Source organism: Orbicella franksi, chromosome 9 (assembly GCF_964199315.1).
Source record: "Orbicella franksi chromosome 9, jaOrbFran1.1, whole genome shotgun sequence".
NCBI lineage: Eukaryota > Metazoa > Cnidaria > Anthozoa > Scleractinia > Merulinidae > Orbicella > Orbicella franksi.
The window spans coordinates 5652565-5665635 of NC_138153.1; the positions used below are offsets into that span (position 1 = coordinate 5652565).

General features: G+C 45.8%; 1 protein-coding gene across 1 annotated transcript; it reads right to left on the reverse strand.

Moving 5' to 3' along the window:
- Nucleotides 1-29: 29 nt before the first annotated feature.
- On the reverse strand, nucleotides 30-12784 carry LOC145497571 (protein dachsous-like). Its single transcript, XM_081477388.1, has 2 exons — nucleotides 4384-12784; nucleotides 30-3789 (listed from the first exon to the last, which is right to left on the reverse strand). Exons 1-2 carry the CDS (start codon nucleotides 12281-12283, stop codon nucleotides 1673-1675), a joined length of 10017 nt encoding a protein of 3338 aa, XP_081333514.1. The 5' UTR covers nucleotides 12284-12784; the 3' UTR covers nucleotides 30-1672.
- Between the last annotated feature and the right edge of the window lie 287 nt (nucleotides 12785-13071).

Here is a 13071-nt window from a genome sequence, read left to right on the forward strand (position 1 = left end):
GCCAAGCAGAAACACGCGCAAAGCCCTCGCGAGTCACTCGCGGGTGACCTTCGCGCTTCGCGCCCACTTTCTTCGTTCTCGTGATACAGCAAGTATACCACGCAATAAGGAAATAATTGAGAACTTGGAGTCCTACAATAGATCCTTTAATAACTAGCTCGCGTTAAGTAAGCAATCATACAAATTGAAAAACTGAAAAACCGTGCAGCATCTTGCGGGATTTTTTGTAGCCTGCGAACAGGTTCCCGATCCCGGCGAACCCGAATTCTTCGGCCGCCCGCTTTGCTCGCCGAATGTTTTTTTTTCCCGTCCTTTCCCGTCCCGGCCTGGAGCCTGTTCGCAGCCTAGTTTTTTTGCAAGCTTCTTTTAAAGCTTCTTTGACTTTTAATTGCAGAGTAGCCAGGAATCTCTGGCTTGTTCCACTTAAGATGGTGCAATCGCATGGCTTACTAGGGTTGGGGGAAGGGCCCGGTTGAGGGAACGGGGAAGGAATAGGGGGTTCCCTTGGTTACGAAAACAGCCGTCCGCCGCTCCCCTCCCCGAGTGGCTCAGGGGGGGGGGGGGGGGAGCGAAGAAGGATGGCTAGGGGCTCCCAGGAAAATATTAAAAAGGGTGCGGAGTGAAGAATAAACGCTAAGACAAGAGGCGTGGAACGCCATTTTGAGAGGGCTGGGCAAGATGCAATTACCGCCATGATTATATCCACTTTTTCTCTCTACTTGCACTTTTTTCAGCTAGTACCTTTGTGATCACCTATCTAGTGTGTTAGTACTTTGCATGGGCTGGATTTTACGACGCTATTTAAGGTGTGGTCTTGTTCCCCACCGTAGTGGGTGTGGTTAACGAGCCTATTTTTGGTGCCATGAAAGCAATCCTGCCACGAACTTCCGTACGCTGTTTGTCGAATATTAGTACTATTCGATCATTCCCTTCCATTACGCCCGGTTGAAGGGCTTTGGCCCTTTTAACCAGATGTACTAAGACCTGTGCCTCCCCAAACCCTGCAGAGAAATACGAAGACCGAAAATCACGAAATTCTGCAGACATTTTTCCACTGACACTCTCCCCACCCCCCCCCCTCCACGCAACCCCCTACATAAAACGAAATGGACAACAACAGCACAACTTTCTTCATACAAAACTGTTCTATTAGTCAGGTTAAAACCTTGGTATTTTACAAGCTAATAATAAAATATCATTTCTGGAGCACGAGCTTGCACGTCGATTGCGTTCCATTCCCTTAAGGCTTTCACTAGTAAATACCTTTAAACTTAAAAACAGCCAAGGCCTGAACTCTGATTCGTTCGTTAATTATATACATTCTGGAAACTGTAAAACTGCGCTGTAAGATATCATCGCTTATTTACAAAAATAGAAATACTCTGCTTGATATATTATACAATAAGACTCGCTTTGTTATAGGTGAACATCTTCCGCAACGAAAACTACAGACACTTCTGGATGTCACGATGAAAACTAAGATCAAAACTTGTTTTCTTGTATCAAAAACCTTCTAAGAGCTCTTAAAAACATTGTGAAGCTCAATTTCTAGAGTAACGAAAAAAAACGAGATATATTTGTAATCTGTTATCACCGCAAAAATAAGGAACCGTATCTGCGCGAAGATTTCCCCACTGTATAGGACTGTGGTACTATTACAATACAAAATTCGCTATACATCGATCTCTAGATTGGATTCATTGTCTGATATTGACGGCGAGTGAGTCAAATCTGAGTTCGAACCATCATGAGAGTCTCTACGCAACTGCAGCACGTGCATTGAAGACGGTCGCGAGCCTGACTTCGGTGTGGCCCCCGCAGGGGGCGAAAATACCGGGGATGACGCACCCGTGTCCAAAGGAGAAACCGACGGAGAACGAGTCACTAAAGGCGTAATAGCAGGAGTAAAGTTCGGCGAAAATGCCGGCGAAGTATAGCGTGTGGACGGAGGGCTAATAGGTGAGCGAGGAAGTGAAGAAACCGAAGAAAGCATGTCTGTTGTCACCATTCCTGTTGCAGGATTCCTTGATCCTTGACTCGAAGGCAAACTCAGACTCAAAGATTTCTTCGGAGGGGCGTCGTCTTTCATTTTACCAATTTCAAGGAACACGTCCGCTAACGGCTGAAACTGTGGGCCCCAGTCAAGCAGATAATCCCAGTTATAACTTCCGGTGAGTTCTTCACGACTACCTACGATCGAACTTAACGAGCCACCGTACGAAGGATGATCGTGTCCTTCTTCGACATACGGTCTCATGCCGTCGATAATCGATTCATCCTCGTCGGCGTCGACTTCCGCAAGCTTCGCGTATAATAAATTACTGACGTCCACTCCGCCGTCCGCCTCGCCGCCCCCTTCTTCACCGAACACGTGAAGGCTTTCTTGACTTCCCAGCCGAGCGAGTAACTTATCGATTTTGTCCGTTTGTTTATCGATCGCGAGGCCCTCCCCTTGCATCATGCTGCTTCCGTCACTGATCGTAAGCTGAGAAACTTGATCAGAGTCTTGCTGAATCCCTGAATCCGGTCCCACAACAGTTTTGACATAGTTCTCCGAATGCAGACTCCCGATATCTCCGTTCACGATCACCGGCGGATGGCCATCTTCGAAATCGACACCTTCGGATGATCCTCGACCGCTCGACGCGCTGTTCGGCGTATCCGAGGATTCGGTTCCACGGGCAGGCGAGTCACTCGGGCCGTTCAGCGGGGAGCACTCCTGAGAATAGCCGCGCGGCGTGGAGACGTTATCAAGGGATGAGTCCACGTGGTTTATATTTCCATTTGGAGCTTGAGGATGCACGGTGATCTCATCGAATGAGCCATCGTAACGCAAGCGAGGATGCTGTCGATTCCTCTTCTTCTTCTTCTTTCGCATATAAATGGCGACCATAACGACGATAAAGGCGATTAAAATGACCCCGGCCAGGACTGCTAAGGCAATAATTATAGACAAAGTGCTACCAGCTATTCCTCCGTCGTCCTCATCATCTCTTGCTCCTGTGGTCGGACATCCAGGACAGGCAAAGTCTATTCCTACTACAACCAAGACCAAACTCGCCTTTGACTTTGCTTTGCCGCTATCGGCGCGTACGCGTAACGTGACCTTTGTCACGTCAGTTTCTCTTCTTGCTCTCCGGCGTGACCCAATCGATTCTTCATCGGCTAAATCAATACTTCTTCGGCTGCGCCTAGCACTGTTGACTCCCTCGAGCGACTTGTTCACGAAGATGACTCCGGAAGTTCCATTGATTGCAAACACATCTGAACTGCTAAACTCAAACGAATAACGTACGACTCCATCTTCGCCTTCATCTTCGTCTGTGGCGACTACCTGCCCTACAACGTCGCCGATTTTCGCGTTACCAGGGATGTCAAACTCGTAGCTACTCTTTTCAAACTTGGGATCGCTTTCATCCACGCTCTTGATGTAAACTGTCAGGTTTACGTTGCTTGTCAGAGGTGGGCTTCCTCCATCTTCAGCTTTGACTTCCAAAACGTAACTATTACGAGTTTCGTAGTCAAACGTTGCGTTGGTACTGAGCTCTCCGCTGAAACTGTCGATGACAAAAAGGCTCCAGCCACTCCCCCCGAGGATGCTGTACTTGACCGCTCCATAGTTCCCAGAGTCGCGATCAACAGCAGTAACATCGTAGAAGGATGTTCCCACGGGTGAGTTTTCTTCCACCGCCACTTTATCAGGATGAGGGATGTAAAATTCAGGAACGTTGTCATTTATGTCGCCTACTTTGATTATCACAGATGCAAGGCTCTTCTTTCGTTTAACACCTGAAAAAGAAACAGACATGTTTCAACTTCAAGACTGGCTAAAAGCAGATTATTTTGATTCCTTAGGGTGAGAAACTTCGGTGAGAAACAATTGTTGTTAGGCATAGAAACCTATCCTTCTTGAACCACGGTTGCGTGACAATTTTCTTGCGAGCGCAAAACGTTACGCACCACCTCACCCCCCATCTCGAGTCTGTTTTTCAGGACTGTTTTCAGTTTTCCATAGATTTGGGTCCAACGTTTCCTCTGGATTTGAGGGCAATTGAAAGAAAACTTACACTACCTAGTGCAAGATCGCTGGTTGGACTAAACATGGTCGGAAGTACTCAGTCGTGTGTAACCGCTTTAAGGATAAAACTAGCAGTTGGTTAATGAACAAAAACGCCAGGGAAGTAACGTGTGAGGAAGATTATAAACACAGATTACGAACGATAAACTAAAAAAAATCGTTGATTCTTTCAAGATTCGCCATCTGGGATCCATCCACTTAACGCCAATCGTCCACAACAGTCAAGATTACTCTCACCCGGTCCAGCACATCATCGGTAATTCCTAGGTTAAACCAAAATAAATCAAATAAAAGAGTAGTCTTACCTTCATCTCTAGCTTCTATCGACAGCTTATGTTCCTTGATACTCTCGTGATCTAACGGCTTGATCGTCACTATTTCACCAGTCGTGCTGTCGATCTTGAAAGACTGTTTATCATTGCCTGACCCGATGGAAAACACCACGCGTCCGTTCAATCCCGAGTCTCTATCCAATGCATTCACTCGGAGAATCATCGTACCGTTCGGCACGTCTTCGTTGACTTCTTGAACGTAATTCGCGGGATCGAAAACTGGTGGATTATCGTTCACATCTGTGATGGTAATGTTCACTTCAACTACAACGCTCTTATTCGTGCTGTCATCCCGCGCTTCAACACCAAGGAGGTAATTCGATTCCGTCTCGTAGTCCAAACCATCTTTATTGACCTCTATGACACCACTACGGCGACCAATCCTGAACAGTGACTGGGGATCACCAAATTTAAGCTCGTAACTGATCTTGGCCACGTTCAAACCGGAGTCATCGACTGCCGAAACCGTCACGACCGAAGTACCGGGTTTCGTGTCTTCGGGAATGCTCGCCTTGTAGGCTGCCTGGCTAAACCTTGGTTTTCGGTTGATTCTGATTTGCACGGTGACAAAAGCACGCTGAGTGGGAGTACCATGGTCAGTGGCCGACACGATCACGAAGAGCAACGATTCCCGAACGCCAACTTCGATCCGTTTCGCCGTGTAGATGACGCCGGAGGAGCTGTTAATCCGAAATTCGTCGACGGAAGTGTCGAACGCATAAGTGAGCTGCCCATTGGAGCCACTGTCTTCGTCTTCAGCGCTGACCCGCAGGATGGACGTCCCTGCCGCTGTTTCCTCGGACAAAGTCGCCTGATAAGAGCTGTCCAAAAATTTGGGCGCGTTGTCGTTGACATCTTTAACATGCACGGACAAAGTTGTTTCTGACAGGTGGACTCCGTCGCTGCAGGTGATGTTTAGCAAGTAAGATTTGGTCCCCTCATAATCAAGAGACCCCAGCAAGCTAACGTCTCCGGTGAATTGGTCAATGTGAAACAGACCTTGGCTGTTCTTGCCGTTACTGAAGGAGTACGCCAAATTTGGATTTTCGTCCTTGTCAGAAGCAGCAAGACGCTTCAAGACAGATCCCACCTTAAGGTCCTCATCGACGTCCACTGAATAGGGCCCTGAGAATACTGGGATGTTGTCATTCAAGTCGATAATTTTGACAAACACGTGACTTAAACTGGACTGTGGCGGGGTTCCCCCATCAGTTGCCTTGACAACCAGGTCGTAGAGGGTCTTATTTTCACGATCAATTGGTCCCCGTGTGGAAATTACACCCGTCTGTGAATTAATGGAAAACTGTTCGTTCACGTTGCCTCCAAACATTTCGTACGTTATTTTGTTGTTATCTCCAGAATCCTTGTCTGTCGTCGTTAGTGACGTTACTGTTCTTGGAACAAAACCGCTGGTGAAAGACGCATTGTCCTCTGTGAGTTGGACGGAAATGTTAGCAGGATAAAACACTGGCGCGTTGTCGTTCAGATCTGTCAAGTTGACGTACAAGGTTAAGTAAGCATTTCGTGACGAGGACCTTGACGCGATGATATAAAGGCGGAAGTCACGCAATCTCTCAAAATCGAGCTGCGCTTGATTTGCCACTGTCACGACACCGCTTTGAGGATTGATGTAGAAAGCGTTTCCGATGTTCCCTTCAACTATGCTGTACGCTATATCATTCGATGGATTCGCTAACACTCGGGTCACTTCGTGATTCTTCGGGCTGTTCTCGGGAAGGGACACGAAGACTGGCGTGCTGTTCACGAACTGAGGTGGAGTAACCGAGACGGTGCCAACGACAATCTCTACTATTCCCCTTCCGGTGAGATTGCCGCCATCGTCAGCGACGATGCTCAAAATGTACGCACCGTCTGGAATGCTGGAAACATTTTTGAATCGTAAATGCCCAGTGTTGCTTTCCAAGAGGAAGTACTGAGGCGAAGAACCGTTGGCAAACCTGTAAGTCATTTGAGTAATTGATGAAGAATCTTCATCCGTTGCACTAACTGTCAGCAACAAATCCTCTGGCTTGACGACAGACCGCTCGATCACTTTGACATAAGGTATCATCTTAAACTCAGGGGCATGGTTGTTCTCATCGATGATTGACACCTTCACGGCAACTGATGCTTTCCTCGGGAACACACCTCTGTCCGTCGCGTGACAGAGGAAGTTGTACTCCTTGCTGACCGAGTAGTCGAATTCCTGCACGGTGTAGATCTCTCCTGTCTTAGAATCGATGCGGAAAACGCCAAATGTATTGTTGCTCAAGGAGTAGACTACGTCTCCGTTCATTCCCCAGTCGCTGTCAGTTGCTGTCACGGTGAGGATAAGAGAGCCAGTCTTCGTCAGCTCGCGGATATTTACATCGTAAGAATCTTGCTGGAACTTCGGCGGATTGTCGTTTATGTCACCGACAATGATTGTCACGCGAGCGGTGGAGTTATGAAAAGGAGATGTGACATCGCTTGCTTCTATTTCTAAATCATAACGAGCTTTGTCTTCTCTGTTGAGCCGAGCTGTTGTCGACAGTGCGCCAGAGAACTCTCCGATTGAAAACTTCCCGTCTTCGTCGCCGCTCTTTAGAACGTAGCGTACGCGGCCATTTTCACCGATGTCTGGATCTTGAGCTGTTAAAGTGTGAAACACGAAGGGGGCTTGCTCTTCCAAGACAGTCAAATTCAAGCGAGAAGGGTTGAAAACAGGACCGTGATCGTTCTTGTCCAGAACTCTAATTATCACACTGCAAGTGCCGACGCGAAAGGGGAACGCATTGTCAGTGGCATACACAGTAAGTTGATACTTGTCGTTTGTCTCACGGTCAAGCGTCGAATTCGTGTAGATCACCCCACTGCTTTCATTGATGGCAAACTTGGACATCACCTTCCCCCTGGGAATGCTATAGGTCAGAGCTCCGTTTGACCCGCTGTCTAGATCACTGGCGCTGATCTTCATCACAGTGGTACCCATGGGCTCGTTTTCGCTCACGTTGCCAAGGAACAGACTCGGCTGAAATTCCGGCGCGTTGTCGTTCACATCGACCAGGAAAATGGTGAGGAGCTGGTATGAGGACAGCGGCGGGGACCCTTCATCTGTGGCAGAAATGTTCAGGACATACTTGGGTGTGGTCTCGTAATCCAACGCGCCCTGCAACATTAGCAGACCAGTGTCCGCCTGTAAAGAGAACTTTCCAAAGCTATCTCCGCTGCCACCTTGCTCGATTCTGTACTTCACTCGACCGTTGCCACTTAAGTCCTGATCAATGGCAGTGATGGTGATGACAGGGTAGCCGAACGGTTCGTCTTCCATAACATACGTGTAGTTCGGCGACACAAAGGCTGGCTTGTTGTCGTTGATATCGTCCACGATGATGAAAACCGTTATGGTACTCGATAATCGCTCGGATTCTGTGAACGCTTGATCGGTGGCTCGGATGTTCAATGTGTACTCGTCCACCAACTCGCGATCGATTGTTCCGATAGTCTGCACGGTGCCCGACGACGGATCCACTTTAAATTTCGCAGGTCCTGGGGACTGAGAATCGACTGAATACCGAATCCAGCTGTTCTGGCCAGAATCATAGTCATGAGCTGTTATAGTGGTCACGTTGTAGTTGGTTGGCACACCTTCAGGTAGTTGTACCGTGACGGGGTTCCTGTCAAACGTGGGTGTGTTGTCGTTGGAATCTAACACAAACACCGTGACGTACAAAAAGCTACTTTGGCTGTTTTGTCCCTGGTCTCTGGCTACGATCCTCAACTGGTACTTGCTTCTTTTCTCGAAATCCAGTGGTCTGCGCAGGACAATAACACCGGAGGTCACGTTGATTTCAAATACTTTTCCACCGTTACCTTGATCGATTGTGTAACGCACTCTTCCGTTGTTCCCGGCATCTTTGTCCTTGGCTGTCACGGTGGTCACGACAGTGCCAACCGCTTGTTTTTCCGGCACATTCACGAAGAAGCTGTTGTTGACAAAGCGAGGTGCATTGTCATTAACATCTAGGACGTGAATAGTCACGAACACAACAGTGGACTGAGGTGGGTTCCCTTGGTCGCTAGCACCAATATTCAACGTGTATCGCTCGTTCTTCTCGCGATCCAACGGAGCTGCAGTGGTGATCAGTCCAGTCTGCGCATCTATGCTGAACATATTAGTTGTACTAGCAGCGAAGTAGCTGACCTCACCGTTAGACCCTACATCTCGATCTGTCGCTTGCACTGTAATGACCGAAGACCCCACATCAATGTTCTCATACACAGCTTTCTCATAAGATAGTTCCTTAAAGATGGGTGCATTGTCGTTAAGATCTTGAACAGTTACGGTGACACTGGCAGAGCCTGTCCTGGGGTTCTGCCCATGATCAACTGCCTTGACCAGGAAGCTGAAGGATTTTTCCTGTTCTCGGTTCAAGACTTTGTTGGTTCTTATAACGCCTGTGTTTCGATCGACCACAAACTCGGGACTTGGAGACATTAAAATATATGCAATCTTGGCATTACTTCCAGCATCTTTGTCTGTTGCAGAAACTTGACCTACGAATGTTCTGTTCGGTTCATTCTCATCAACTGGGAATATGTATGAAGACAGCGTGAACTTTGGATTGTTGTCATTAACATCTTCAACATAGACAGTTACATCAGCCGTCGAACTCTTTGGGGGATTTCCTTTGTCGGTTGCAACCACAGTGAATTTATAAACTTCTTTTTCCTCTCTGTTTAGTATTTGCTTTATGAAGATCCAACCGTTTGGTCGCAAGCCAAACAAGGTGGTATCCACTCCTGACTGAAAGGAGTATGAAATTCTAGCATTGTCCCCTGTGTCGGCATCGGATGCTGACACATTCAAGATGTCAGTCCCTGCTGGTGTGCGTTCACTGACATATACAGTGTACGAAGTGTTTGGGAAGATGGGTGCGTGATCATTCACATCTACGACAGTCAATCTAAAAGTGGCAGTGGTATTCAATGGCGGTGAACCACCATCTTCTGCCAAAACTCGAATTGAATACTGCCTGGGGCCTTCAAAGTCAATAGCACGTGTCAATGACAGTGAGCCTGTATCTTGACCCAGTTCAAATGTGTTGTTAGGGTTCACAAGAAGAGTGTACCTCACTTGTCCAAAATGACCACTGTCTGGATCCTGCGCAGTCACATTATAAAATGTATGTCCAACTTTGGTGTCTTCTAGAATGTCAACATCAATTATGCCGCTGTCAAATGATGGAGGATTGTCATTAAGATCAATTACTGTCACGCTCACATTCGCAAAGCCATATAGAGGGGGCTTACCACCATCTTTAGCTTGAATGTTAAGCCACACCTTTGGAGTTGTTTCATGGTCAACGTTGCTCTGTGTAAATATTGTTCCAGTAGCGTTGATGCTGAACACACTATGGATGTTGCCTCCACTGATCGCGTAGAAAATATCAGCATTGGTTCCCAGATCTTTACTTGAAGCATACACTGAGCCTAACACTGTGTGTAAATCAGAATTTTCAACTATGGTGAAGTTGTAAAAGCTGGGTTCAAAAACTGGAGGCTCATCATTCACATCTAAGACTGTCACTTCTACAACTGCTGAATTTTTGGACTTCAATCCACCACCGTCAGTAACCTCCACATCAAGTCTGTGAAAGTCCTTTGTTTCTCGATCAAGGGATTTAAGCAGAACTATTACTCCAGTTGATGATTTCATAAAAAAATGACCGTCACTGTTCCCATTTGAAATTGAAAAGGTCAGTTGTGAGAATATACCACTATCATTATCTCTGGCAAAAACTGTTGCTACAACATCTCCCACTGTCAGATTCTCATACAGTGATACACTGTATGTTGTTGGGTTTACGACTGGATAGTTGTCATTCTCATCTACAACTGAAATGTTCAGAACAGAGGTTGCCGTTTGCCCGCCTCCATCAGAAGCCACAATGTTAAATATGTATGAAGCTTGAAGTTCATAGTCGATCGGTCCTGATGTTGTTACAATTCCACTTTTAGAGTTTATAGCAAAAGGTGTATTTCCTTGATTGGTTTCTAAAGAATAGCTTACAATTCCATTAAGTCCACTGTCACGATCAGTTGCTGAAACTAGTGTGACATTGGTGTCACTAGCAGTATTCTCATCGACTGTTGCAAAGTAAACAGTTTTGGTAAAGACTGGTAAATTATCATTGGCATCACTTATGTTTACGATAACTGTGCAGTTAGCACTCAATGGTGGAATGCCTGAATCAGTCACAGTGACAAGGAACTTGGGTTGGGGAACTTTCTCGCGATCCAACATTGCAGCTGTAAAGATTTCTCCAGTCGTCTGGTTGATTTTAAACCATGTTTTGAAAAGAGCATCTTGTGGTGTATAGGAGATATTATAAACTAACTTGGCATTTAAACCTTTGTCCTCGTCAGCAGCACGAGTGACCACAACCCTTGATCCAATGGTAGCATTCTCTGACAACACAGCAGTAAACACATCTTGATCAAATTCAGGATGGTTATCATTGACATCTCCAACATTAATGATAAAACTTTCCTGTGAGGTTTGCTGGGGTTGGCCTCTGTCTTTGGCAACAACTTTCAATGTATAAGCTGCCTGTCTTTCTCGATCCAATTGTTTAGCAGTTGCAATAATGTCAACATTATTATTAGGGTCTGACTTAGCACTAAAATGTCCATTACCTCCTTCCAGAGTAACATCAACCTCTCCGTTTTTGCCCGAATCTTTGTCAGAAACGTAAATTCGTGCGACCGAAGTTCCAATACTGGCGTCTTCGGAAACTTGATAGCTTCCGCCAAGCTGAAATTCTACTCTAATATCGGGTTTATTGTCGTTAATATCTAGGACATGAATGCTCACAGTTGCAACATCAAACTTGGATGATCCCAGAACGCCAGGGTTTCTTGCTCGAACTAATATGCTGTAATCGTGTTTCTTTTCATAATCCAGTAGTACATTGTTCACTACCACTCCAGTCTTGTCATGGATGCTAAACACAAAGTTGGGATCCGAGTGCGAGCCACGCTCGATCACATACAAAACTTCACCGTTCATTCCAATATCATTATCAGTGGCGAAGACTTTCAAAATCGGTGTACCAATTGCCGAATTTTCGGTAATGTTAGCTGAATAAGATTTGTTCGTAAATACAGGATCATGGTCGTTTATATCTAGCACAGTAATGTTGAGTAATGCAAAACCAGTCCGCCGTGGATTACCTCCATCGCTGGCAGACACATTCAAAATGTATGCGTCGCGCTTTTCTCGATCGAGGACTTTTCCTTGCTCCAAACCTAGTTCTGCACATAAAGCGCCGTTGTTATCCACAAACTCAGTCAGCTTGAAAACACTACCAATGTTTCCAGATAATATAGAATATGTTTGCGTCGAATTTGAGCCGAAATCTTTGTCCAATGCCTTGATTCGCTGCTGCACAGAGCCTTCCTCGTACAGCTTGAAATTGTACACATCGTTCGCAAATCTCGGAGTGTTGTCATTAGCATCAGTTACATTTACTAAAACTAGCAATCTCTGAAATGGAGCGAAGGCCACTAAGGAAATTTCGTAGTTTGGAACGGTTTCGCGATCCAAAACAACGTTTGTAGTAATGATCTTCGTAACTGAATCAACGTTCAAGTCACCAGCTTGAGGAGTGATGCCTGTTACGATGTTAAAGTTGACGTGTGTCAGGCTGCCGACAAAAGATCCTTTTGGGAGTCCTTCAGAAATATAGAAAGTGGCTGTTGATGCACTGGTGAAGCTAGGATGAAGATCAAACACACATGTGGTCCATAATAACACAATGTACCAAAGCCACAGTTTGGTTTTGAATCGGCATACATTCCATGGAATACATGTCCGTTCGAAATGACTCATAGTTCATTTCTTGCCGTGCCACGGAAACTAGAGCACTAATACATCCGTCGTTGTGATTTGAACAATTTCCAGCAAGTTTGAAGGGCATCCATAAGCCGTACGGCAGGATTCTAAGCCTCGAATTTACTAAACGACGCCATCATAAGCTCGATTCGGCACTCGCCAACAATAGAACAACCATCCACCAGAACGGAAACTACTCCGCACTCTGAAGATCGATCTAAAAGACGAAAAATACCGTTGAAATCGCTTCTGATCTGCCGTGGACGCACTTATCTTCGCAGGAAGTTCCCTTTTGGCGGTTAAAACGCTCCCGAAGAGAGGTTATTCAACTAAAATCCCAATTTTAAAGATGATACTTCAACCGAACTTGGTCAGCGTTCTGTATGAAATGCATATATCACGTGACCAAATGACATGTAATCGGATAGTTTCAATACTTGAATGGGTTTCAAGAATGTCATTACAAATTTTCTCTCCTAATGAAGAAAACATTCGCCGGCCGTGAAATAGTGCAAAATGGTGTCTTAGTCTCCAACTGTGAATTTTTTAAATTCTTCTCTTTGAACGATCTTGATTTTCTGTTTGCATACTTTTAGGCAAAATAGCATTATTCCCTGGAGAGATAGCCGTTAAAGTCTGATAACGCGGTTAATGAATTTTTCGCTTTAGCATAAATATGGAAACGTGAGAGAGGGAATTGTTGAGTGGTACAATAACATAAATATCAAATCCAGACTTGTCTTGACGAAAGAAGAATTTGAAAACCACTCCAGAAAATGAATTGA

Excerpts from the sequence above, each read along its gene's own strand:
- LOC145497571 (XM_081477388.1), bottom strand. The coding sequence starts at position 12,283 with ATGAGTCATTTCGAACGGACATGTATTCCATGGAATGTATGCCGATTC. Across the intron at positions 3,790-4,383 it reads GATAGAAGCTAGAGATGAAG|GTGTTAAACGAAAGAAGAGC; the intron begins GTAAGACTACTC and ends TTTCTTTTTCAG.